At 43.8% G+C, this 25,847-nt stretch overlaps 9 protein-coding genes across 9 annotated transcripts; 6 read left to right on the forward strand and 3 right to left on the reverse strand.

Annotated features, from left to right (window-relative positions):
- Positions 1 to 165: 165 nt before the first annotated feature.
- Positions 166 to 1,312, forward strand: GGI43DRAFT_378076 (oxidase ustYa family protein; the record flags this gene model as incomplete). The annotated part of the gene is made up of 6 exons (XM_083202641.1): positions 166 to 421; positions 480 to 611; positions 664 to 794; positions 860 to 959; positions 1,064 to 1,185; positions 1,235 to 1,312. The coding sequence occupies 6 exons, from the start codon at positions 166 to 168 to the stop codon at positions 1,310 to 1,312; spliced, it is 819 nt and encodes a 272-aa protein (XP_083065662.1).
- Positions 1,313 to 1,558: 246 nt separating this feature from the next.
- GGI43DRAFT_378077 (uncharacterized protein) lies at positions 1,559 to 5,007 on the reverse strand (the record flags this gene model as incomplete). Its single annotated transcript, XM_083202642.1, has 3 exons — positions 1,559 to 2,239; positions 2,348 to 3,480; positions 3,543 to 5,007. 3 exons carry the CDS (start codon positions 5,005 to 5,007, stop codon positions 1,559 to 1,561), a joined length of 3,279 nt encoding a protein of 1,092 aa, XP_083065663.1.
- Positions 5,008 to 6,249: 1,242 nt separating this feature from the next.
- Positions 6,250 to 6,810, forward strand: GGI43DRAFT_378078 (uncharacterized protein; the record flags this gene model as incomplete). The annotated part of the gene is made up of 2 exons (XM_083202643.1): positions 6,250 to 6,615; positions 6,685 to 6,810. The coding sequence occupies 2 exons, from the start codon at positions 6,250 to 6,252 to the stop codon at positions 6,808 to 6,810; spliced, it is 492 nt and encodes a 163-aa protein (XP_083065664.1).
- A 3,162-nt stretch (positions 6,811 to 9,972) lies between these two features.
- GGI43DRAFT_426900 (major facilitator superfamily domain-containing protein) lies at positions 9,973 to 12,089 on the forward strand (the record flags this gene model as incomplete). Its single annotated transcript, XM_083208740.1, has 1 exon — positions 9,973 to 12,089. One exon carries the CDS (start codon positions 9,973 to 9,975, stop codon positions 11,668 to 11,670), a length of 1,698 nt encoding a protein of 565 aa, XP_083065665.1. The 3' UTR covers positions 11,671 to 12,089.
- A 607-nt stretch (positions 12,090 to 12,696) lies between these two features.
- GGI43DRAFT_378080 (uncharacterized protein) lies at positions 12,697 to 13,656 on the forward strand (the record flags this gene model as incomplete). Its single annotated transcript, XM_083202644.1, has 2 exons — positions 12,697 to 12,994; positions 13,073 to 13,656. The coding sequence occupies 2 exons, from the start codon at positions 12,697 to 12,699 to the stop codon at positions 13,654 to 13,656; spliced, it is 882 nt and encodes a 293-aa protein (XP_083065666.1).
- Positions 13,657 to 14,346: 690 nt separating this feature from the next.
- Positions 14,347 to 15,254, reverse strand: GGI43DRAFT_426902 (isocitrate lyase/PEP mutase family protein; the record flags this gene model as incomplete). Its single annotated transcript, XM_083208741.1, has 1 exon — positions 14,347 to 15,254. The coding sequence occupies one exon, from the start codon at positions 15,252 to 15,254 to the stop codon at positions 14,484 to 14,486; it is 771 nt and encodes a 256-aa protein (XP_083065667.1). The 3' UTR covers positions 14,347 to 14,483.
- A 973-nt stretch (positions 15,255 to 16,227) lies between these two features.
- Positions 16,228 to 17,525, reverse strand: GGI43DRAFT_426906 (NAD(P)-dependent alcohol dehydrogenase). The gene has a single exon (XM_083208742.1). The coding sequence runs from the start codon at positions 17,231 to 17,233 to the stop codon at positions 16,238 to 16,240; it is 996 nt and encodes a 331-aa protein (XP_083065668.1). The 5' UTR covers positions 17,234 to 17,525; the 3' UTR covers positions 16,228 to 16,237.
- A 3,743-nt stretch (positions 17,526 to 21,268) lies between these two features.
- GGI43DRAFT_389279 (uncharacterized protein) lies at positions 21,269 to 21,895 on the forward strand. Its single transcript, XM_083204172.1, has one exon. It carries the CDS (start codon positions 21,352 to 21,354, stop codon positions 21,508 to 21,510), a length of 159 nt encoding a protein of 52 aa, XP_083065669.1. The 5' UTR covers positions 21,269 to 21,351; the 3' UTR covers positions 21,511 to 21,895.
- Positions 21,896 to 22,091: 196 nt separating this feature from the next.
- Positions 22,092 to 24,093, forward strand: GGI43DRAFT_389280 (uncharacterized protein). The gene is made up of 4 exons (XM_083204173.1): positions 22,092 to 22,670; positions 22,719 to 22,999; positions 23,050 to 23,156; positions 23,217 to 24,093. The coding sequence occupies exons 1-4, from the start codon at positions 22,304 to 22,306 to the stop codon at positions 23,908 to 23,910; spliced, it is 1,449 nt and encodes a 482-aa protein (XP_083065670.1). The 5' UTR covers positions 22,092 to 22,303; the 3' UTR covers positions 23,911 to 24,093.
- The last annotated feature ends 1,754 nt before the right edge of the window (positions 24,094 to 25,847 follow it).

Raw genomic sequence — 25,847 nt, forward strand, 5'->3', positions numbered from 1 at the left:
AATTTCTAAATGAACGAGCTGAAAAAATAGAGTTTGGGTTTGAGTAGACAGCCTTGTCATCTAGTGCCTTATGGTATCATTTGTTTTTTTAATGATCCAATCTTGCATATTCTTTCAAACTTCAGCTTCTCTTTTGATATCTGAATCTTTAACATCCGTAAAACAATGGACAAGAGACAACATCTACGTCGGCTGCTTTCCAGTATCTCAGACGAGTCTGACGAAGAGGACAGCTTGCCTCACCATTCGACTAGCGAGGCGCGAAATAAGAAATCTGACGTTCGCAAGTTGTTTATAAAATCTATTTGTGTGTTCTTTGTATTGGTGGTAGCTTGTGGGCTATCTTTTTGGGCCGGAACACACGTGCCTACGCGACAAACAAGTATTGATGGCGCTTGCGCAGAACATACAAACCAATGGTGTAAGAAATTCACACACAGGCCCAAACTTGTGAGATTCTAACAGCACAAAACTTTTAGCACCCTTAGTTCGTGATGTGGCGATTCAATATAAATCCATTGAGTTTAATGGATCTTTCATGAATGAAAATATATATCGACAAGTGGGATCACCAGAAGTCGACAAAGCATGGGAAGATCTCGGGGTTGATTGTGAGTATTAAGCTATCATTGGAATTCAAGGAGTATACTTAAGTGTCTCTAGATCGAGCTGGTGTTATCTCATACGAGGATGGTCTAGCTAGCGGGCTGGAAGCATCTTTTGTCCAGCGCGCGAAAAAGCATGGTGGAGGCTTTCTTGTTAATGTCGAAGGATTTCATCATTTGCACTGTTTGGTATGGTTCTTTCCTAGCCCGTTCACCCGAAGACTCATAAATGCTAATAGCTAGCTGTATATCAGAATCTAGTTCGCAAAGCGCTTTATTTCAACTATGATCGATATAAAGAGCTGGGAGAGCATGCATTCTTGAACGAAGAGTATATTTTACGTCGGCACGTTAGTAAGTTAACCAGTGTGGTATGGACTATATGTATAATCATGGCTCTAATCATTGTAAAGCACATTGCCTTGACACAGTTCGCCAAGTTTTAATGTGCAATATAGATACCGGCGTTTTAGGACAGGTGTGGATCGATCCAGAAGAGCCAACGGCATTTCCAGATTTCCGTACGAAACATACCTGCAAAAATTATGAAGATATACGTGAATGGGCAAATCGTCTTCAAGTGAGTACAAATGATACGGGTAGATATTCGTTGATTGACCTTCTTTTAGGCGCCACCTCTCGATCAAATACCGAAAGATTACCTAGCCCCGCCAAATCCTGACGATGTGATAGTTTCTACGCCATGAATTGGTGAATTACTATTGCTGCATTAGATGAATTAAAGTAGAACTTATTTACTATTTCCCATAAAAAACACCAAGTATTGAGCCGAATTAAAGTCAAAAGTGACAGATCTTGCCTTTAATACGGCAAGCAAGGGTAGTGATAAAACTATTGAAACTCAAATAACAAGATATACCATTTCCGGCAATCCGGATGTCAAAGATATCTTAAGCACCTATTTAAAATAGGCCCCTAGCTTGTATGAAACTTCACCAACGGGAGTCAATAGTACTCATTTGTTGAGTGTCGGGTATCAGCATATTCACGCCATTCATGAATTCGGTGGCAAGATTATCGGGGTAAATTTCTGGTGGCAATAAATTCCTTTCGCCGTTCGCCTGTGTGTGCCAAAGTGTATGCATCGACTTGAAGGTCTGAAGCAACTTAGGATCGTCGGCTGCAGTACGATCTACGCCAAGAATTTCGCGCGCCTTAGTGCGTAAATCGTCATCGGTAGGGATGGTTAGACCCATAATACACTCCTCAATATAGGCGTTCAATCCGTCCTCAAGCTCGCGCGAGCAGAATACTGAGGCAGGGAATCGGAATTCACCTTCACAAAGAGCATCTATATAGCGCCCCGCTGTATCTTTGCTGACGTTGTAGGGTCGATTATCAACGTATACGAATGTATCTTCTGAGAATTCAATGTGCTTGCCGGCTTTTGGTTTCACGAACGGCGGATGAAACCCTGTTCCGCCGTCTTTCACTGTCCATGGCCGAGGAGCAGGAGCTGCCGATAGGCCAAACTCTCCGGAGGGTATAAGACCAACGTCGTGTTTGAAACGAGCAAGCCACTCGGCATTATCAGCGGCAGTCTGATTCCACGGGTCGTCATCGTCATAGATAATCCAGCGAGCTTGGTGTTGTATCTCTTCATCAGAGGGAATCTAGTTATATTTAGTACAAAACTCTTTATCAAGCCACATAAGGATACCAGCATTGAGGGGAAAACACACATGTTGAAGAGGGTTGTTTGAACTTAAGCAGCTCGTTACAAATCGGGTGAGTTCTTTTTCCAATCTCCCATAACAATTGACATCACTTAGAAAATATCGCGGCGGCTGATTTTCAGATTTGATATGTTGAGGTATCTGTGCAGAAGGAGCCGGTGAGTTGTTGTTTGTATTCATCAGCAAAGTGCCACCAATGACTTCGTCCGATAAGCCCCAGTGTAATAGATGGGGAGAAATCGTTACATTGGCTTCCGTATCGCTTTTTTGATATGCCAACTTTTCTCTGGCTTCTAATGTCAGTAGTGGAGCATTCTTTTCTAAAATGGTGCTGCCCTGAGAAGCATTCGAATAATCTGGCTTATTTGATTCGGCCTTGCTGCCAGAATCACCAGCATTACATATGCTAATATGCGGATCGCGTTGCATATCCTGTTCCAGTACTTCTTCAGCAGACTCTTGCAATAGGATCTCATGTACTGAAATTTTCTGTAACTCGAATGGTTTGTATGTTATGATGCTGCCACCAGCTAATAGCTCCTCTCCGCCGATATTTTCCAGGTTGGGAGGCAAGCCCGCTCGACGTTTAAACTCTGAAAGCCAGTTGGTCGAGGAGTTAATCAGGAATTTGAACCATTGCACCGCCTCTCCACTCTTAAAATTCGACTTGGGCTCGACGTCCTCTATGGCCTTGCATGCCTGGATCTGCAGTTCAGAATCGGTGGGAACCTCGCCTAATGCCTGTTTGTATTTCACGTAGCTCATCAATATCTGCTCCTTTTCGCATCCGATAATGCTCATGCCAGAATTGACAGATTTAAATGCTTTTATCTTCTCGATTTGCGTTATCCAAGAAAGATTATTAGCTGTTTTTCGGCTTTTCTGATTGATCAGTCTTTGAGTAATGTCGTCCGACGGCTCGCAAAGCATGATTAAATCGCGGAACCACGAGACATCAGGTCCTGTGACCGATTTGTCTTCTGTATCCGCTTTTCGTACAATTCTCTGTGCTTCAATAAGCAGTTGATCGTCGGTAGGCGTTGACCCGGCTGTGGCCAGATCTCTGATGTATTCAACGAGCCATAATTTGACAAAATCTTCCAGTGTCTTACTGGAACGAATCTCGTCTTTGGAGGCTTCATATGGATTAAGAGTGTTCCGTTCGTGGTGAATTAGATCTAATATATGTGTAAGGAATGAACTGATCGAAAATTTCCGGGAAGGCCAAAAAAACACTTACATGGTGGCATTCCATTTTCAACAACCGTCAGTACGCCTTCGGCAAACCCCCAATCTCCTTTCCAGTGTGCCATTGATTTGCCACTCTTGAAATGTTGTGCAAGGTGTTCCACTCGCGAATCCCAAGAGTCCATCAAAATACCGCAGAAACCGCATCTGGAGCGAATTTTTGGTGTGGATGCTTTCCAGCCATTCATAGGCCATTTCTGAAATTTGGCACCGTGAACAATATTCAAATGCTGGCGAAGATGATCTTTCCTATAAAATGTCTTTCCATCTGGTGATTTTTCAGTGCAGACAAAATCATTATGTTGCTCGGTATGTTCTAACGATGGATTCTTGGATCCACAGTACACGCATGCTAAACAATTCCGTTCGGCACAAAACTGTATTGGCCCATCTGGCGTACAGATCCATCGTTCGAGAGACAGATGTAGCGATTTTTCATGCCTCTGCCAGTCATGCTTCGTCTTGAAAGTTTCGGTACAAAATGTGCACTGGTACGTATGAATAGGCGGCAGTATGGCCGACATATCAACGGCTTTGGGGATCTGGCGGCGTCGACGACGTCTTCCTCGACTTCTTAACGAGGTAAGAGACTCTAAAGATCCACGAGATGCGTGGGAGTAAGCTGAAGCGAAAGACCCCTTGCTAGAATTTGATGTTTTCGAGCTGCTGGCAGATGAGAGCTGATCAGCCGAGCCCACTAACAGGTCATCTACATCGTTGTGGCTGGTGAGCGAGGGGCCGATTCCGCCCATGAATTCTGAGGATAGAGCTGCGGTAGCAATAGCAGTAATGGAAGCAGGTTCTTGGTCTGGTGGAGAATGTCGCCATCGTTCCATAGGGCTCATCTCTCTCATAGCGGGAGTCACGCTTCGTGGAATATTAATGCCATTGGGGTGCCGATATGGGCTTGATGAGCCAGAGCTTGGGGTTCGAACTTTGCCTCTTCGTCGGGCGTTTGCCACCCAGTTGCTAATTTGCGTTTTGCTTAAGCCTGTTTGGCGGGCCAGATTCTCCTTCTCTTCATTATTTAGGTAGGGATGACGATGGTTAGAGAGTAGCCAGTTTCTGAGAATTCGAAGTGCCTCTCGCGAAAATCTGGCGCCGACCTTGGAATCGCTTCCGGCATGTTTAGCTGAATGCTCCCCCAATAATTCATGGCCTTCGGTGCTAGATTCTGAGCCATCGTGAGAAGTGATCCTCGGCTGTTTCGATGGGTTCATGTGCTCGTCAGCCGAGACTTGAGATGTAGCGGAGGATTCTTGTTGAGGATCGGGCACGCTGGTGTCGGTCGTGAAATCACAAACTCTTCCCTCGGCAATACACGATGTACAGGCGCCGAGAAAGGTAGCGTCTTGAGCTACCTCACATTGAAGATGTTGCTGAGCGCAGTATCCACATGGAAACAAGACGCTGGTATTATCGATGTCGGAGAAATGTATAAAATCAACATAGCCCATGATAGCCGTATTTAGGATGATGGATAGTATATAATAGGTAATAGGTAATGTAACATTGGGCTATGTGGAATATTAGCCCGGGGTGTCTATCTTAGGGCGTGGTGATACAATGAAGCAAACAGTTCGTTGGAGTGTGAATGCGCATCCTCAACCTAAAGAGAGTTACTAATTGACGCCGTTAGTCATGTATAGGGCGTGATACCGTTGTCGCTGATTGGCTGTATTCTCAAGCGTCAGCCTCAACCAAAAAATCCACTTGGGAGAGACTGAAGGTGGGGCTGCGGGGTAATATCAGTACCTTCTTGTTCTCTGCAGAGAATGTCGGTTTGATCGAATGATTACAAAACAACGGCTTTTGCTCGGATGTATTGAATATATTTTGTCATCTGCGAATTCTATTAGGGCCGCTTCTTTTAGCGGGCCTTGAATAACTTTCACATGAGTAGCTACCTCTCTTCTCCCATAACACCATGCCTGTTCTCCACATCCTCTTCTTATGCCAAAAAGAAGCAACGGCGGGTCAATAAATAAAGAAGGGGGGTTGGAGACGCTCAGGTTTAATACATGAAATAACCATAATAGATGAAATATTGAACATAGACTCTAGCCCATATGTCAGTGGCCGCCCCCTACTCCGAACATACCTTATTCGCCTGTTTCTTTTGCAGATGTATGTCTAGTCCATCACTGCTAGCCACAGGGCCGTCTTACAGAAAGACTCTTATCTCATCTAATCTTCAGAATTGACCGATGAATAATATTTTTGTAAGGAAGAATGGTATGTAATATAGGGCGATATAATTCTTTATACCTGCATGTTAACACTGTATCTAGCTGGCTGAAGCGCCTAGGCACTTATAAATTTAGGCTAGTTCTACTACGCCATAGCCGCTCTTATGTAAAGTACTGGGCAATAATTGCTGATATGTAAGCTTGAGCCGGATATATGAGCAAAAAGCCGAAGCTAGCGCAAGATTCGAAGAGTTGCGTCTTTCTCATTGCTGTTTAAATGTACTTTATGAGAAGTACGAGTGGTGGAAAAATAGTGGTAGGCTGCCGCTGAATAAGCCAGTGTTGGCTCAGGCCGAGGCAAGTCCATAAGCCCATTGCCTAGCCTCGGTCATTACGATACCGTTCTTACTTTATTAATAGTCATAATTGTGTATGTTTATAACTTGACGTGAAGCAGAATTATCACTCCTGATTAATCGTGTACCCGAACGTCCTATTTTGGCCGCCATTATGCCTCTGTATGACGTTGAATATGTAACCCCGCTGACGTCGGAGCAGCAAGAACAGCTGGCTATTGCTTTCACTGATTTGCACTCAAAGCGTTTCAACACTCCACGTTTCTTTATCAATGTCCGGTATACCGATGTGAGCAACCAAGTAGTATTCCGAGGAGGTGTCCGGCGAAAGTACAATCGTGTGATCATCCGAACACGAGCAGGGAGCAATCGTACCAATGAAATATACCTAGACCATTGCAAGCAAATTACAACCGAATGGGAGAAAATTATAGGAAAGGAAGGTGAAAAGGGACTGCGAACGGTCTGGGTATTGGGCGCTTTGACGACGGCCTTAGAGGCTGGAATCGGACGGCCCAAAGTAAGTTATCATCAACGCTACCTACATTCAGGGCTTTAGCTCATCTTACTAATACATACTCTTGGACAGACTGGAGAAGAAGACCAGTGGATACAGGATAATATGCCACACTTCAAAACTTTGGCTGCAGCTGGTGACGAAGATTTTATTGAGATTTTACAAGAGCTTGAAGGAAAGAAACCAAATGCAATCTGATTTCCCAGGTATGTGTTTATCTGGTTTAGTTATTTTATGTGGTATGGGTCTTTGCCTCAACCTCCTACTAGTACAAGGCAATCAGCTAGCGGACATAAGTATGTAGCACATAGTAGGAGATAACGTATTGGGTTAGAATGAAACTGCTCCATAAACCGCGAATCCTCTTGAGAAAGTGAGAGCTTTACAGGCCCATTTGCCTCAACTTGTGATACGTTTCCGTCAAAAGAATATTCAGAGTGTCGATCTGTGCAATGTAATGTTAGATAGGAGATGATGTCTAATATTATCAACTTAAAACCACTTTAAGTACCTTAATGGCAATCTACGCCGAATAAATTTAATTATCTTCTTAGAAGAGATAGACGTTTTTACTTCTCTTTCTTTTACAACACACATAGTACTATCGTCTCTGTGCTATAGTAAGTCTTCATCCTGATAAAGCCTTCCATTCCGACGAATTGCCTGGGTGCTCTTTTGAAGAGCCATGATAGCGGTCCCATGAATGCACCTGCTGATTCTCTCCCAAGTCATTCAAATACTTGGGATCAATACCATAGGTTTTTAGAAGAAGTTCACTAACAAATTATAGGGCAGGTAAGCAAGCAACCATGGTGTTTTGTATTTATAAGCGATGTTACCGCTCGACAGTATGTACTGATAGCAGCGCATTCTGTGGGCCCATATGCCATTGATACCATCATGTTACCCCCACAGCTTTCTATAACTGCAACATAGCCCTACCAGTTCGCCGTTGAGGATAATCGATATTAGGTTAAGACATTAGTTTTGTCAAGAGTGGAGCAATCACCGAAGGTAGCCCTCCAGTTGGGCTTTTGGAGTTGTCATGCTTTTCGACAAAGTTTATCCCGCCCCTCTTCATTAAAAGCATAGTAGCATCTCTCGCGCCAAGAATTACAAATAATATTATAGACAGAAATACTATTGCTCTGTAAGCTATATACTACTGAAGTTGGATCAGATGCCTAGGGTTTCGTTTGATGGTGAGTGGCTAAAGCCATGTTTTTTGTCTTTTTGAGTAGCATCATATCAAATTCATGTCCGATTAATGATTTGTCAGACGAAGATTCCCCGTAGCATTACGCTTAAACGGTTGTGATTGTGTAATGACCGTCAAGATCTCGTGAAATATTAAGTCGCAGATCAAAAGAAAAGTAGTTGCGAAGGTCACGAATATGACACTTTCATGAAAGCGACTGTTGAAACTTCGTATTCTGCTTGCGTTATACGCTTTCACCACACTAGTAAATGGAACCCGTACCGAAGCTGCTAACTTGTTCTAATACGGGTAGCTTATAACGTACCTTCTCGGCGTAGTAATGCTCTTAAACTACTATGTTCATGGAGAACCCGCATTTTCTCTGTACAAAACTAGAATAGCTTCGAAGAGAGTGTTAAATGGCATCAATCTTTTCAATACATACTAGCAATAAAAAGTAATAGTATCTGAGTATATCTCTTATCAATATTTTATCAAGACTTAATTGAATACAGCCAAGGCAAAAAATCATGTGTTTCTGTATTTTTAATTATGGCGGATTTGAGACAATTACAAATAGGATATTTGGTAAGGCGAGCCATTATAATTCCGATCCTGCTCTTATCACCCCACTATTAAGTTTAAAAGAAATACGCAAGAGGTGATGTATCCACTGATATAAATGATAAGTTACATCTCTAGAATTTTGCCAGTTCTTACTGAGACCATACACAAGAAATTATAGGTATTTTAAATTCGTGGTGTATTCAATCATGCGATATTTTGTATTGCTGTACTTTCTCAAACTTTTACACGCGTAAAAATGAAAGCTAGGAAGTGAGCTACGCCTTTGAAATAACCGCGGAACTTTCCGAAGCATGGAGCTACTATCAAACTCTAGAAGCAAACTCTAGCCTCTTGTTGGTTAGTATTTCAAAATCGACAGGGCTAATCTTCCTTTGCCTAAAACGCTAGTCGGGAGCTTTGCTTCATTGACTCACGCCGATGACAGACGTTAGTTTTGCCCTCCATACAGACCCCGTAATCCCAACTCTTTCTTGGATAAATTGAGACTGCAAGCATTGGCATTTTTATATACATTTTATACGTTTTTCAAAAGATGTGCTTGGATTTAACATCTATTGGGATATCATCATTCTCTTGTTCATAAAGATGGCTGCTATGGCAACCTAAATAGATGGGCTGTGGCCTGGTAGTGGTTGCCTGAAAGCCCTGGGCACGATGGCTTCAGATCTACCGCATCGCGGCTATCTACCAGGCTCTCTATAGCCATAATCTTGACCCGGCAGAGACGCCTTAGCCCGATAGACAATACGTGTCTTTGGTGAAGTTTTAGGTCGATCGGAATTATGATGCTCTGCCGACTTTCGTGCCGCAGTTAAGTTCGATTGGTAAGCTATACCGCGCTAGGGCCGCCTAGAAAGCTGTACCGCCATCCTCCCCTAAAGAAACTACCTCTACCTGTTTATGGTGTGCTAGCTTAGCCATAATCATGCATCAATCGTGACGGTTATTAGACTCATTTCCAAAATGCTAGCGGATAGGTATTTTCCCCAGATGTTTCTGTAAGCTGTATCCCAACGAAAGAAGCCAATTAAACAGATACTCTAGGGCCTTCTCTAAATTGACCTTTGCAGTGTTTGCTTAGTAGCAGTTATGGAAATTTTGCCTGGTTAGGAAAATCGGCCCAAATAGGAAGTATATCTTAGAGTGCATCTCCTGCAAGCGCCTAAGTTAGCTGCGGGGACAGTCGATATTGACAGTTAGCTAGGCGGGCATTGTCCCGATTTATCAGCCAAATATTGCCTAATTAAGTATACGCAGTACGAAGAGTAATTGCAGGCTCCGCGGAAGCTATCTCCAACCCCTGAAATTTGATTTGCGTGTTGCTGCTGCGAAGGATTACGCTCCGATATCGAAGAGCTGGATCTCCTATTCCCCATTGTTAATCAACAGGAAAGGCATTCACAATTAGTAATCTTGTAGCCATCCATTGGCAATTATAAGATAATAAGATTCTGCTGCCAAGGATATACTGCGCTGTAACACGACTCCGCTGTTTATAGGCTTCACTATTCGTTGATAACAACCAATCAAATTTGAATTGAGTTTTCTATAAGCACTTCTTCCTCCAGACCACCATGTCGACAACAGACTCTGTGGGCGAGTTCCCTACCGCCGAATCAATTACAGTCCCAATAGATAAGATCTCTTCACGACTCAGTCGCGTTCAAAGCAAAACGGCAAATATACAAGAGAAATCAGATGACAAAGAGGCTGGTGTTCGTCCGATTAAGGGCTTCCGATGGGTTGTGGTGTGCTTTTCACTATATGTTACTTGCTTCCTCTATGGCCTTGATACAACAATCGCGGCTGATGTTCAAGGCTCTATCGTGGAAGCATTCGGCCATATAGACCAACTTGCCTGGATCGGTGCCGGTTTTCCACTAGGGTCAGTTTCAATGGTACTGCCACTCACCGCTGCCTTTGTCAGTTTTAATTTGAAATGGACATTTATTGCAACCGTTTTAGTGTTTGAGGTTGGCTCTGTTCTCTGTGGCGCTGCTCAAAACATGAATACAGTCATTATTGGCCGAGTTATCGCAGGTATGGGCGGTACCGGTATCTATCTTGGAAGTCTCAACTACCTTTCCTCTTTAACAACTCCTAGAGAGCGCGGCACCTACATTACTGGAATAGGCTTTTGCTGGGGTATTGGAGCAGTACTTGGACCAGTCGTTGGTGGGGCGTTTTCCGTATCATCTGCAACCTGGAGGTGGGCATTTTATATCAATCTAGTGATCGGTGGAGCTCTCGCACCAATTTTCATATTCATTTTGCCTTCACTACACCCGATTCAAGGAGTTTCAGTCCGCGCCAGGCTTGCGAATCTTGATTTAGTCGGATTTATTCTCGGAGCAGGTGTATGGGTGACCTTTGCGTTGGCGTTCACGATGGCAGGCGGACAATGGGCGTGGGACGATGGAAGAACAATCGCCATGTTCGTTGTGTTCGGCGTTGTATTAATTGCATATGTCTTACAACAGGGCCTATGTCTGTTTACAACTCGAGAGACGCGATCTTTCCCAGTGAATTTGCTTTTCACCCGAACACATTTTCTGTTATACATCGCCATGGCAGCTAACGATGCTACTCTATTTGTCCTCCTCTACTTTTTCCCCATCTACTTCCAATTTGTACACAATGACTCAGCCCTGGAAGCTGCTATTCGCCTCCTACCATACATCATTATAATGGTCACGTTCAACCTGGGAGCCGGCCATCTATTGTCCAGGGTGAAGCGGTATATGCCAATATATGTCTTTTCTGGGCTTCTCCTGACGGTTGGCGGCTCTTTGATGGTTATTTATCTCAAACCTTCGACTTCGATATCCGTTATTTATGGGCTATCAATTATTAATGCAGTTGGCACAGGTCTCACCACCCAACTCGGCTACGCCGTGGCGTCACTTGTTGTGGAGCCCCAAGAAGTTGGTGACGCTATAAGCCTGCAAAATTTGTCTCAGCTGGGCGCTAACCTAATTTCCCTTGTGATTGCTGGTCAAATATTCCAAGCAGAGGCAGTCAAAAACCTAGAGAGAGTGCTCGCCGGCACCAACTATTCACACCAAGACATAGTGGACGCAGTATCCGGGGCACAGAGCACACTATTTCAGCAAATTAGTGGCGAGCTGCGCGACCAGGCGGTGAACGCAATTACAGAGGCCATACAGAAAGCGCTTTATTTACTGCCAATTGGGGGCGGTGTTCTGCTATTGGCGGCGCTATTCATGAAACGGGAAAAGCTTTTTGGAGAAATTGTGGCTGTTGGAGCTTAGTTGAATCGCTTTGCATTTATTAGATACCTAGATTTGCGGTGAAAAAGTTTTGAGATACCCCAAATATTATTTATGAACATTTATTACATGCCAAGTTTGAGACAATATTAATAATACTTTGATGCAGCCTACTTAACTGCAGAGCTTCAGTTCATGCTCATGTGGCTCATCATCGCGGCTTGGGCTAATATGATCGGCAGCACTAGCAGTAGTGGTATGTTCTGAAAAGGTTCCCCAGCATAGCTTCCAGAGTCTAGTAGAAAGGGGTAAGGGGGCCGATTCTAGAGATGCAAAAAAATTTCCGTCTGGCGCTAACAGCTCATAAGTCATTGATCGAAAGCTGTTTCTTGCCTTTTGGACCTTGCAAAAACAGTGTCGAATTTCATAGAAGGGCAACAAAAATTAGGTAAAATTCATAATTTACTACCCTTTCTCTGCGCAGTCACATAATTTTATTCATAATGTGGTTGCTCTAATGATATCCTGAGCTGCTTGTTAATCCTCGCATCTATCTCTTGTTTTGAGCTATTTGTTCGAGCGCGATTTGCCGGCAGTCAGTGGGAGCCCTAGGCTTCTTTTGGGCTGGTCTTGCCTCTATTTCAAGCCACTCGGCACCGAATGACCTCGGAAAGCCACCAAACTGCGGCCCGCATTTAGGCCAAAGTCGCATCTATCCTCCCAAATGTCTATTTTGGGTAAATACTGTACTCACGATATTCCCTGTCCTGTCGAACGCAATGATCTTCCAATACCTCCAGACCCCTTTGCTACGCCCTGATTTTACTCATTACGGACACAGGAGAGTTACAAAACCATGCGTGGTGATATCACCAATATAATCCAGAAAAACTTACAAATCCAAGAATTCTGTGTCCACAAAGTGAGTTCTCGAGTAATTTAAAAAGAGCTTGAATAGCACCCAATCCTACGACAAACAGTGCAGTTACAGCAATAACAATTCACCTTGTCAGCATCTAATATCCTCCTCGCTTTCATTTTTATTCTATTTCTCCTTTCTCACTTACAATGTCGAAGAAGATTGCAACAGTTATTGGAGCCACGGGCAAGCAAGGCGGAGCTGCTATTGAAGCATTCCTTCAAAAGCCCGAATACCATATTCGAGGTGTAACACGCAATCCGGATAGTAGTGCTGCTAAAGCTCTCAAGGCGAGGGGGGTTGAGATTGTGCAAGCCGATCTCAATGATGGGGCAACTTTGAAGGTGGCATTTGAGGGCTCCCATGTCATCTTTGGCACCACTGATTTCGTTCCCGGCTTTGTCCAATATGGCAGCGAAAGAGGAAGGGATATTGAAGCCGAGCAGGGTCGGAACCTTGCACGCGCCGCACAAGCCACGCCTACACTAGAGCATTTCATCTAGAGCACTCTCCCTTCAACTGCAGAGATTAGCAATGGGAAATACGCGTGCCCCAACTTCGAGGGAAAAAGTGCGGCCAATGAATTCATCCGCGCCCTACCTGATCTACTGGCCAAGACAGTCTTCGTAATGATTGGCTGGTACGATTCGAATTTTAATTACCCATGCTATAAGCCTGTTTGGGTGGAAGAAGCCAATAGATATGTCGTCATCGGAGACTATGATCCTGAGGCAGCGTTGGTCTATATTGGCGATGTTGAGAAAAACCTTACAGTGTTCATCAAGGCCATAGCAGAACAGCCAGAGAAGACTAAAAATGGCTCCATTGTTTTTGCCTATACCGATAAAATTGGATTTGAACAGCTATTGAAGCGATGGGCCAAGGCGCATGGCAAAGAGGCGGCGTATGTGAGTACAAGCTACGAGGTTACAAGTCTGCTATACCCCGAATGGACAAAGCTTGCCGATATGACGCGGTGGATAGGAGATTACAAGGACACTTATTGGTCTATGAGAGAGGGCGACTTCCTGTCCTACAAAGATCTGGGCATCCCCTTGAGCGACTTCGTCTCGATGGACGAGTCTCTAAAATATTTGGAGATTGTTTAATTAGTATTGGTTGCATAATTTATTTAATATATACTTTAATCTCAACTTTTCTCTTATAGCGATCTCTAATAAGAATCAAAGTTTAGATAATATCACAGGACAGGAAGGTCTGGGTTCTAATGCACTACGATTGTCCCTGTGAGAGATCATAGATGACTTACAGCATCATTATCTCTAGTGACATACAAATAATACACTGTAATTGAAGTCGCCGCCCTAGAGATTACGGAGCAGGGTCGCAACCTTAAAACTTTCTTGTAGCCTACTATCATTCTGCCTATTCTAGATTCTAGGCCATACATCATTCCAGTGGAGCCCTCTATCTCAGGACACGAGATACTACACCTCAAGAGACCTCTTGCGTGCCATATTCTCTCGCAAATCTTGATAGTGGGTATCTCCATAAAATGCTAGGTAGTTTTATACTCATATCACCATATACTGCACAAGGAAAAGCTTGATTTGGTATCTTTCCTCATTATGGTATAATGAGGTCTCCAGCTCCTCCTACTCCGGTATAACGTTGCGCAATACTTCAAATATCTGGAGAAAAGATAGCGATACCAACTTCCAAATGCATTCACAGTAAAGGTGACCTTTGAAAAAAAAAGGGGGGAATAGTGCAAAAGGAGGAGGAGGAGAGGGGATGCTGCCGCGATTTTAGGAATTTGCATGGGGGCTATTCTACCATTTACAGCAAAATGTAAGACGATTTCAATATTTTTAGTTAGTATCATAAGGTAATTTCATAGCGCATAATCTAAACGCCTAATCATTTGTAGGGTCAGTGCCACTACCGTATTCATCAACGTTTTGCATGAATATAATTACATTGCCAGGATAGCCTCAGCGTCCTTCTGTAGCTTTGCCATAGCTCCAATCTGCAGAGTAGGACCAATACTGATTCGCGCAACTCCAATATCTGCCAATTCCTTTACTGTAAGACCGCCGGAAAGATTTAGCAAGACGTTCAGTCGTCCATCAAAAGCCTTGACCAACTCAACGACTTCGCTACGTGAGACACCTCGGCTGGCACCCCATACAAACACTGTAGTAGCGCCAGCGGCAAGATATGCACGACCTCTCTCAATGACTTCCTCGAGAAGACCACCTTGAACAAGAGTGTCACACCGGGCGTTGACGACGAAATCAGGCACTCCCAGTGCATTAGCCGTGCTCAGAGCTCTCTTGATCCGATCCGCTGCATCAGATATGCTGTATAGCTTCTTTGTGCTTCCATTGTAATCCTCCAAGTTGATGCCAACAACACCAGCTTGAATGAGCTCCGTTAGACCACTTTCTAGCTCATCTCCATATCCGTCTTGGTAGTCAACGGATAGCGGCTTTCCGAATTCTTTAATTGCCGACGCGATATTTTTGGCAGAAGACACATTGGCGGCCCGTGTTAAAGTGTCATCTTTAAGGCCTGCTGCTTCTGCAACCGCATAACTAGCTGTGGCAAGGGCTTTTGCGTTAGGCAGGGATGCTACAGCGCGCGCAGAAACTGCATCATAAATGTTCGTAAATACTAGAGGGTGGTGAGGAGCGTGCAAAGCCTTGAAGCTTTTGGCGAGAGCATTTAGAGTAGCGTTGGCCATGGCTGGATTAATAAAGTATGATGGCGATGGTTTAACAGGTTTAACAATATTGATTGATGCGTATTTACTTGAAGTCGTGTTATAATGCTATTACTACTCTTGATGTTCTATCAATTCACATATATATACTAATAATCTGTCGACATGTACGTATATGTACGTATGTGTACGTATACAAGCAGTAATTAATGTCTCGCAGCTATGTTCCTAATATGTTAATATGTGCGTAATAGCCTAGTATCAGCTTTGTAAGCATCTCATTTGTAAAGTACCAGTTGCGCTGTATATTACCTAGGTATCTCACGATATATTTCAGCGTTCTGCCCTGAATCAACCGCCTAGCCTAAAATAGCAAAATGTGAACGACACTGTTTACCTGATATTCTCTAGCGCATACGCTTAAATCTGCGACACTCTTTTGGGCTAAGCTGCCCGCTTTGTCGCAGTCGTCATATCCTGCTCTGCCGAAGAAGTGGCTGAATTGCACTCGGACCTGTAGCATCTAGTAGTGAGGCGCCTCAAATATACTTTACTAGAGTTAATTGGCCATGTTGGGTGGAAGAAGATAGAAGGGTGCGTTATTTAATGCTAACATGAATGGGTAGCTGTATGTCGTATCTTTTGGTCTCTTTGAGCACTCTACTGAAAAAAGTTGGTTAAAGTTTGTCTAAGGAGCAATTTTGATCACCCTTTTATATGCGATAGAACATCATAAGGGGTTACCTGCATATTTATGTTTGCTGTTCAAAATGTTTCCTTAATCCGCATATGAAGAATTGATGTGCTAGCATCTTAGCTACAGAACAGTCTATACTAAAGCTATTATTGTTTTGATGTATGGTCATAGTAGTACGTAGTAGTAGGTAAAAACAGCAGGGTAAATCAGTGAAAGACGCATGCAGTATCTCATCTATTAATATAAGTAGTATTAAGTATACGTTTATTATTCTATATCTTTCTGAAGGTTTGCTATCTTAAATTCGCTATTGAGCAACCAGGACGCCACGATACCGCATTTTTCCGTCGCTGAGAGTTTTGATAGAGTCTTCAATGCCAACCTTATTTAGAGGGAAGAGCATAGTGACTGGTCGGATGTTGTGTCTAGAAGCAAAGTCCAGCATTCTCTTCAGCTCTAATCTTGACGCAATCACGGTGCCCTGAATTCGTAAACCATTTCCAATCATGGGGAAAGCGGGCATAGAGAAGTTGCCAAAATGAACAGTCAGGGGAAGGATCATCGCCTGTGGGCTAAGAAGAGTCAGGTAAGTCTCCCACTTGACATCAACAGACGCTGTGACTATAAGTGCGTCCAGCTTCTTGGGACCAATGTCAATAGCCTCCGCGCCACTCGTGTTTACGAAGCGATTAGCGCCCAGCTTGAGGGCTTCGTCCTTCTTGGATTCATTGGTAGACAAGACCACCACATTCATGCCCAGCTTAGAGGCAAATTGAATGGCCATATGACCCAAACCACCGACTCCAATAATTCCGACAGTGGATGTAGATGAGAGACCATATTTATGTAGAGCACTCCAGACGGTTGCACCACCACACATTAGCGGTGCAGCATCAGTATCCGAAATATTGTCCGGAATCTGGAATAAGAACGCCTCTCTCCAGATAACTGCCTCGCCAAGACTGCCCTGGTCCAAATTTGCCTCGCCGTAAATTTCTCGGTCAGAGCAGTACTCCTCGTTACCACTTAAGCATTGCTCGCACAGACCGCAAGAATTGGCTAGGTATCCCCATCCAACACGATCACCGACTTTGAAGTGCTTGACATCTGGGCCAATCTGTTGGACGACTCCTGCTCCTTCGTGGCCAAGTACTATCCCAGCTGCTTTGTAATGCAGATCTGTGCCACACAGGCCAGATGCTGAGATTTTGACAAAAACTTGGTCGCCTGTTAATTCTGGCTTTGTGGTCTGTCCTTCCTGGATACCCTCTGCAGAGCCCTTGTAGACTTTGAATGAAGGCATTGTGGTTGTGTTGTGTAAGTAAGTGGGATTTGTATAGGAGGTTGTTTATACGGCGAAGAAAATTATGATGAGGATATCAATCCAATTTATATTCTTATAGAAAGATTAAAGTCGATGTGAGTCTTGTTGTTTGTTTCTTAATTGTAAAATAAATGCTGCTGTAACAGCAATGTTATATACTCGAGATTCGACGATATGATATAGTTACCCTTTGAGCGAATCCCAAATAGGAATATTCCTATTGCGGAGTACTATTCCTAAGAGCGCTTACCAAAGAATCCCACTAGTGCCCGTATTTGTTATTCAGCTGCGTCCAGCTGAGTGTATCCCACAAAAATTCAACGCTCTTTCCTAGCAGCGTGATTATTTAATCTACCAATACGTCGGGCTGCAAACTGCGCGAATGACGTAGCTCTCAATGGCACAGAATGGCTACAGTATGTCATTGACCCCACATGACAAACGCCCGGATATAGTGTAGGTTTTTGGGTCCCTTTTTTTGTCCGTGTAGCTATACTCTTCACCACAATTAGTAGTATGAAGTCTAAATGGGAGGTATTATAAAAATACGATATAAAATAGCGAGTGTATGTATTTAATTTAACAGCTTTGCCAGAAATATGTATATTACGGCTAATACCATTGCCATCATTGTCATGTGTACTATCATGTAATAATTTGCTCATTATGCTAGTATAAGTATTATGTCTTGTCCAAGGTACTTGTCTATTTGACATATGTCTCTTTGAATAGCGCGTTGTCGCCTTTCGCAGAGACTTGGTTAATATGCCATTCAGACCAGTATATCTTTGTTTTCCAAGCACGACAAGTCCGCTGTTTGGAACTGATGTCTACTTTTACGCTGGTTCCAACTGGCTGCCACTATTCACATACTACTGGGTCTTTACAAGCCTTGCCACCCAATCATAAAAGCGGCATTGGCAGTGAGTAGGCTTGCCAGAGGAATTGAACAAAGGTGCATCAGCTTCCATTATATATGCCGCGAAAGCCTAGCATGCTCTGGAGAAATCTCAGTTTGTTGATATTGTGGAAAACATCGTCCACATCCCACAGAAGGATCGACGATGTGCCTGAGTTTGAAGTATGATAGAAGAGCCATAATATAACTTCCTGAACACGTCCATAATGAATCGCTCAGCTACCTTGGGAAACACTCCCTACATCAAATTGCTAATTACCGTAAGCATCCCAATCATACTGACTAGCCTAAATATTCTCATACTCAAAAGCTGGGAGTGCGTACTTAGTAACACCTATCTAGAGCTCATACCAATGAAGACTATTGTGCTGCCAAGGCTATAGCAACTTCTGGCTAATGGTTAGGAAGGAGAGCAGCCCCTCTAGACCCGCAGCCACGGGGGTGGTCGGCGTTAGGATGGGCTCAAGAACGGCATAGCGCTCCACCGTAGCGGGGCTTAGAAGGCGCCATGTATTCTCGGAGGGCTGTCAGCACTTAAACGGAAGAGCCAGTGGATATATTGAAACTCACACTGTATTTCCGAAAGCCCTGTACGAGAAGCTGTGGTCCACTGCTTGCATATCGGAAATGGATGCTGACGTTATTGAGTTGAACTCAACCATGTGCCCAGTCCTCTCATGCGGGCACTGAAGCAGCCGTTACCACGCTAGTCAACACTACGGCCGCTATAGAAGTAGTATTAAGGAGCATATTTGACAATTTTAGGCTTGATTTTATATCTGGCCATGGAATCTGGTAGCTGAACTTGGTGTTGGCAGGAAGTGTATATACAGCTTTAATAGCTTCAACAAGCCATACCATCTTACCCAATTGATAGAGATTTAAACCTGTGCTGTATTATCCGTCTGTGTAACATACTACTAGAAAGCAAGCAGCTTTACGGGCCAATCGTATATAGACTCTCAGCCTTGTACAACTTCCCAGATCGGATAATGCCTTTAAAGGTTAGATATTCAAGCGCGCGGTAAGAGCGCGCGGTAAGATCCATCCAAAATTAATGCATATCACTTCTCGACATCCTGGATTATTATCCCAAATACTAGCACATACATGGTATAAAGGATAATTTCGGAATCCCAATAGCGGAATCTCGGCAGCGCCCCACCAACGCCCGGCTACTTACTAGTGAACGCTTAGCCCACGGCCTTAGCTACGCTGTAAGATCTACTGCACCGGCGATCATTAGATTGAGAAACCCCTTGGAACTGTATTCCGCCCTATGCCCTATAACCCTGCTACTACAAGAGGACAAGAGAAAAACACCCCAGAGAGGATCACAGTAAGGCTTAAATGACGTTTCATTTAACCACCATTGTTTCACATTCTAGTCCCAATATCCTACGCTGCTTGCGTATACTTAAAATAGCTTTTCAACACCATACTCTTCATAGGTCTGCGTATATTATTACATTACGAGTATTTCGAGACAAAGTTTCCCTTACGTTGGCTCTGCAAGCTTACACCTGCAAAGTTTGCATCGGAGCTACTTGTAGGTACCATTGCTACCGCTACTATTCACAACGCGGATCCTGGCACCTGGTCAGGGGTGTAGTAGCAAGTTGTCAATCTCTGGACAGTATTTTTAACGTTTGTAATACTGTCCCAAATTATGTTTACTTTCTATGCACTCCGTGGCCTGGCTCTCTACTCTTTGCAGCACACATCTTTCGTTGACTCTGGGTGAGCCACATCTTTTATCGCAAATAAGCACCGGGCTATGAGATTCTCAGCCGATTCACGAGCAAATTGGCTCGCCTATTTCATTTAGTAACACTGTTCTAATCATGCTACGTTGGTCTCATACGTGGTTACATGTCGCAGTCGCTTTATAGGGTATAGGGCACGTACAATCTTGTCTACGCTGGCGATATCATTCTCATTTTCGCTTCACAAGAAAAAAAAACGCTCTATGAATTTTGCATTATTAATTTGAGCATAAATATGTAGTTCTCTTGATATAAATCTTCAGCCAAGATATCTATGGCAATATCAGTATCGCGCTGCGATTGCTCTTAGCCAAAAAGGCTTGGGTGACAAATCTATGATCGAAAAAGGCATAATGCCAAAAAGGTTAATGCTTACAAACTCTCAAAGTCGATAATTCTGGTTTCGGCTTTCGTCTTTAGTAATAGTGCTAACCATTGCCATTGGCGGGTTTTAGACCGAACCGACATTAATCGCAAACCTGTTTTTCACTATTCTGTACGGACAAGCCGGTAGTCACTCCAAACACGGCAATTCGTACCGCAGTGGATTTCCAATCAATGATTGACCGGATTTGTCTTCAGCTTGATTGAGAGTCTGAGTTGGGTCAGTCCACAATTCGCTGCGATAAACGCGCACTGCTTAGCCTGATGCAAATGAATGTGATTTATGCGGAATATGGAGAAGTGAATTATCCAAATTGGTGTTATTTAGAGATCATAGAGAAAGGCCAGAGGCCTATATAAAGATTGCAATCCACGAATTTATTCACCACTGATGGTCGCTATAAACTGTTAGCTTGTCAAGCGATACTCAAGCTCACATTCGCTCAGCATCATGGCTTCGCAGTCGATGCATATCTAATATGACGGAATCGACATGGCAAAAACCACTGTGCGTTAACTATTCATGCAACGGCTGCTCGTTAATATGGTATATAATATAACAGCATGGAAGAAATTCGAAGCTGCCAGTAAAGCAGGCATATACAGTCTTGCCTAAACGTCGAGCTACATATATATCACTTCTATTGCATAGGCAATCAATACAAACCAAGTCACTACGACAAAGATTGGACGGTAAATTACCACAAAAGATATGGTAGGGACCGCCTAGCAGGCCCTTGTGGAAGAACACATTTGTGTATATGGGAATACGGCTTAAGATCGGCGGGCAGCGATGCCCATGTATAGTATATTTGCAAAGCTGTTTGGCTATAACGCGGCCATATGCTGAATCGTCGGCTAAAAATATGTTTAAGATAATTTGAGTTGCTTAGGTTCCAATTCGAATGCGGTTGCTCGTTCCACAATCGAACAGCACGCGGATGCCAATCACTTATCCAGGGAGTGATGGCTTTGGAATCAATTATCACAGGTATGTACTAGAGAGTTGATAGGATAGATACGAAGCTATGAAAATTATGTCTATCATGGGAAATAGGCCGCTTGTTCTTTTCCGTCCTTCTCTTTTTGCCTTTACCTTTCTTTTACCTCATCCCCCTTTCCATTTCTCGTTTCTCCTTGCCCCTCTGTCTATAATTATCTTTTGGGGGTTGTCTTTGCACTATTGATCAGAGAGAGCTCGCCTGCTTATACAGAATTCAAGGTAAGAAATAGGATCCGACACTACAGCTCAATTGGGTATTCTGAAGCAATACTCATTCCCATACTGGTCATTAGTGCTACTGCCTGATTCCGAATCCGAAAGTAGTCCCAAATCCGCAGGATATTGCTCAGGAGCCTATCTATCGAGGTAACGTTGGTGAAATAGTCTTGACTACCTTTTCCGGCGTTTCACCCACCCTAGAGCCCTGGCTGAAGTGATACAGTAAGCTGATGAGCATCTCTTCGTAGCAAATAGCGTCAGGAGATTTGATGGGCAACTGGTAAATCTAGGCAACTGATAGGATCACGAGCAAGCGGCAAATAGCTCGATGGAGCCTGGTATAGTTCGGCCTAAGCCTGCATCTCGTCGGCAAAATAAGCTACTCTTAAGACGTAAATAGAGGCTGCTGTCAAATTGCCTATAGAGGTTTAGCACCTTCGGAGTGGCCAAGAACCGGTTGTCGCTAGGGCTTAGCACAGCGCTGGACTCCGGTTTATTTTTTTATTTTATTCCCCAATTATTTACCCGTGCGTACTGGTTATAATCGTCCTAGTATGGCGTGTCCTTCATACCTGCATTTTACTCGTACTTTTGTTCTTGCGAAAGCATCTTTAAAATTAAACCCATGACAAAACTTCCTTTTTATTTATCTACAGGCATTTATCATCTCAAAAGCCCACAGCCGCACGCACTCTAATACGTTTGTTTTAAAATTTAACGCACGCAACGACTATAGCTGGGCGCCGGTACCCTGGAAGATGGTTGAAAACTGGCCCAGCACTAAACCGAGCATACGGGATTTTCCCCTTGGGGAAAATGCTGATACGGAAGAGGCCAGAGACAAGTTCCGCTTTATCACTTTCCAAGATCCCAACACCGTAAAACTAAAGTCAATCCAGCGGGTCATTCGCAGCCATGGCGCTAAGAAATCCTTGGAAGGACGGAAAAAGAAACTCACTGAAGTGACTGGGAATTTTCGCCATTTTAAAACTGATAGGCTCCAGCATGTCTCGGCGAAAAAGCAGAGTCATGACGCCAAACCGCCAATCGATATCCAGCCATTCGGTTCAACGCGGTCGCTTGCCATTAGCAATTCTACACGGCTGCAATCTCTCATTGGAAACAGTATGATATGCGCCTCGTTTGAAATATCTCAAGGCTAACACCACTTAGAAACAGCATCACAAGCTTTAGAGCCGGTGTGCAATTTCTCAGAAGCCACCGCCCATCAAAAGTTCCACAAGATATTTTATGATGGCTTTAGCGATGAGGCTCTCTTAAATGCTATTATGCTTTCCCTAACATTCGCCGCAAATGAATATCACTTCACGCAGGAATGCGCCACTTTTAAGAACACAACAATTCAGCATATCAACCAGAAAATCGGATCGTCCCTTGATCCCCCAGCTGTTTCGCAAATGATAGGTGCCATATTACTCTTAATAGGAGTAGAGGTTAGTGTGTTGCAAGCTGCTGGTCTTCCATTGCTAAGAAAAATATCCAGTGGCGACTTGGGAACAAACCCCGAGTGGAGATGCATCTGGCTGGTGTCATGCAACTGCTAAATTTCTGCGACTCGAAGCTAATTCACCTTCACGATGGCATCAAGCGGTAAGTATATTAATTAAGCTTCCTTTTTGTGTCACTGGATCAGTGTTCTAACCCCTGCAGTGCAATATTCTGGCAAGATCTGAACGCGGCTTGGATCATAGGCTCTGAGCGCAAGTTCTCTCATGATGTTTTTCCAGAGCTCCACTGGGGCCGCAATCCCTTTCTCTCATCTGTATATACCCTACCGCCGGGATTCGAGCCACTGAGACATGTGTTCGGAAGCGGTTTGGTCAAGGTTATCGAAGATATCTATGCCTTGCAGCATTACAGAGAATCATCAGATGTAGACCTCGATGACTCACCGTCTCTTCTCCACCTGGATAATCATCAGGCATGGGTAGAGTCTCGACTTTACTCTCATTTCTTAACCACAGACGAGAGTAATGGAGTTTTGGCGGGCTGTATACTTGCATTATATCTGTGCACTTATATGCTGTTTTCAGAAGTATGGGCAGGGCACTTCATTCCATCGCACATATCGTCAAATTTATTACGTGTCTTACGGGATGCGAAGAAGAGTATTTTATGGGAAGCTAACAGAGATGCAATGCTATGGTGTACGATAATAGGTGGCACATTCGCCCAGCTGGGCGTGACACGATCCGAGTACATATTGCTACTTCACCAGTCTGGATATGGCACCCTCCCCTCAGCATGGAAAGAAACGGAAAACTTTTTAGAGAAGTTTCTGTGGTCTAAAAAAGTATTCTACGGACCGGGAAAAGCATTCTGGGATGCATACTCCCTAAATTAAAACTTCACTACAGCCTCCGAGGCTAGCCTTTTTCTAGTTATCCGAGAGGATATGTCTTATATTAATCAGAAGGTGGAGCGCTGACGAGAAAATCATTCCGATTTCGGTCTATCAAGTGGTGTATAACATCGCGGGACATTAACAATTTTGATACTATCTATGAAGATACCCAATACAACCGTCATTAACAAAGTCATATTAAAAAGTTGGCTACTGTACAAGTTGAAATCTTTCTTGAATTGCCGTGCTTATAGATGTGAGGCTTGATGCCTCTGTATAGTAAAAAGCTGCCAGGACCAGTGGTACAACCTCAACATCAAGACAAGGGCTTGGCGAGATCTGCGCTTACAGGAGCCAGAAGCAACGTTCCGCCATAGCCCAGTGGGCAAAAGGGCTGCGCGAGTTGCCGAAGGCGCCGACCACGCACTCTGTAAGGAGTCGTACTCTGCAAAGAGTATACGAAGTACTTTGTATCTTCGGAGCTAAAGCCTGTTATAGCAATGGCCGTTTTGTTCTTTTATAGTATTAAGGAGGTGCCTAGGTATTATGCCAGATCTCCATTCCAGGGGTGGGGAGGAAGGGCTAGGTGGTTTTTGACTTCGTTTTCGCTTAAGCGGCAAAAGAAAAGGAGATAATTACCTACAATATGAATCATGCAAACAGGCAGGCAACTCATTGAACAGATAAATATATTGTAGCAGAAGGGTGGAGTAAATACGAGAGAGAAAAAATGTACTGCAAAGCAGTTTGTTCTGGTCGAATTGATTGGCGCTCTTACAAGAACACGGTTTACATGGATCCTTGCTCTGCACTGTTGTATCAAGATTTGCCCACTGGTTTATTCGATAGTAATGTTGGAATATATCACATTTGCGCTCGCCCGACGACTGTTCTTAAAGCTATTTATAATGTAATATGCCATTATTGCTACTCGATATAGATGACAAGATTTAGAGTTGACTGCCTTGTGTTTTGACGGGCGCTTAGCTCCGAAGATCCCATCACAGCCTGTTGGCCCAAGTACCTATGTAGTATAAGGCATCGCGCATATCAAGCGAGCTACGCAGGCGAGCTAAGCTTGACGAGCTAAGCTGTAAAAGCGAAATAGCTTCTAGAAACGCTAACTTAAAAGGGAAGAATGATTGCCACGCTAAAATCCATTGCCAGACTGGTAGCCTATTTCGATGGTCGCCGAAAAATCGCTAGGAGCCGAGTATGTGGCAAACCGTTCTGGCGTTATTGTTGGGTTCTTATGTATCTAAATAGTAGCTATTTCTCAATGGCAATAATTCCAAATGCATGATGCAAGCCACAGCTACATAATTGCTACTTGTTCGCAACTGTTGAATGAATCGCATACAGCTGATCAGAATACCAAAGGTATATCTCTGCTCTAGAATTACGAAGCAACGCAAGAATAAGCATCTATTTGCGAAACGTTTACGTGAATAAGCCATTGAGAGAAGAGGCTCTCATCAGCAGATTTGGCTCAATGCTCTTAATGTTGGCGGACAATTGAGGAAATCCGCAACCCCGCATCTTCCCGCCCACCGTTTCTTGTTTAAGGCCTATCTTGGTGCGTTGTGCTCTGCACTAGCCCAGTTACTTGGATAGCGTCAGGATTGGTTCACAAGTTTCTAACGGCAACTATTCCCGACAATTCCTGTAAGGTTTCTCTAGGTTCAGCTGTCAACCCCTACTCTTACCCCAGCCGTTTTTTTCGCGTGTTGTACTTGTTGTAAGTCGCCGACTGCCACAGCACCCTCTCGTACAGCTTCCAATGAGAAGCCCAGTTTAAACATCGGGCTTACCTACTACTTTCGTGTCGGCCTAATGAGACCAGTGTCGGGCTAACCCTCGCGTTTGTCGGCATATGGACCTAAGCGAACGCCTTCCAATTAGACTTTCTCATAACATCAAACACTCCGACTAATCGC

The sequence above is a fragment of the Trichoderma evansii genome (genome assembly GCF_050947405.1).
Source record: "Trichoderma evansii strain SZMC 28006 chromosome Unknown GGI43scaffold_1, whole genome shotgun sequence".
NCBI classification, from domain to species: Eukaryota; Fungi; Ascomycota; class Sordariomycetes; order Hypocreales; family Hypocreaceae; genus Trichoderma; species Trichoderma evansii.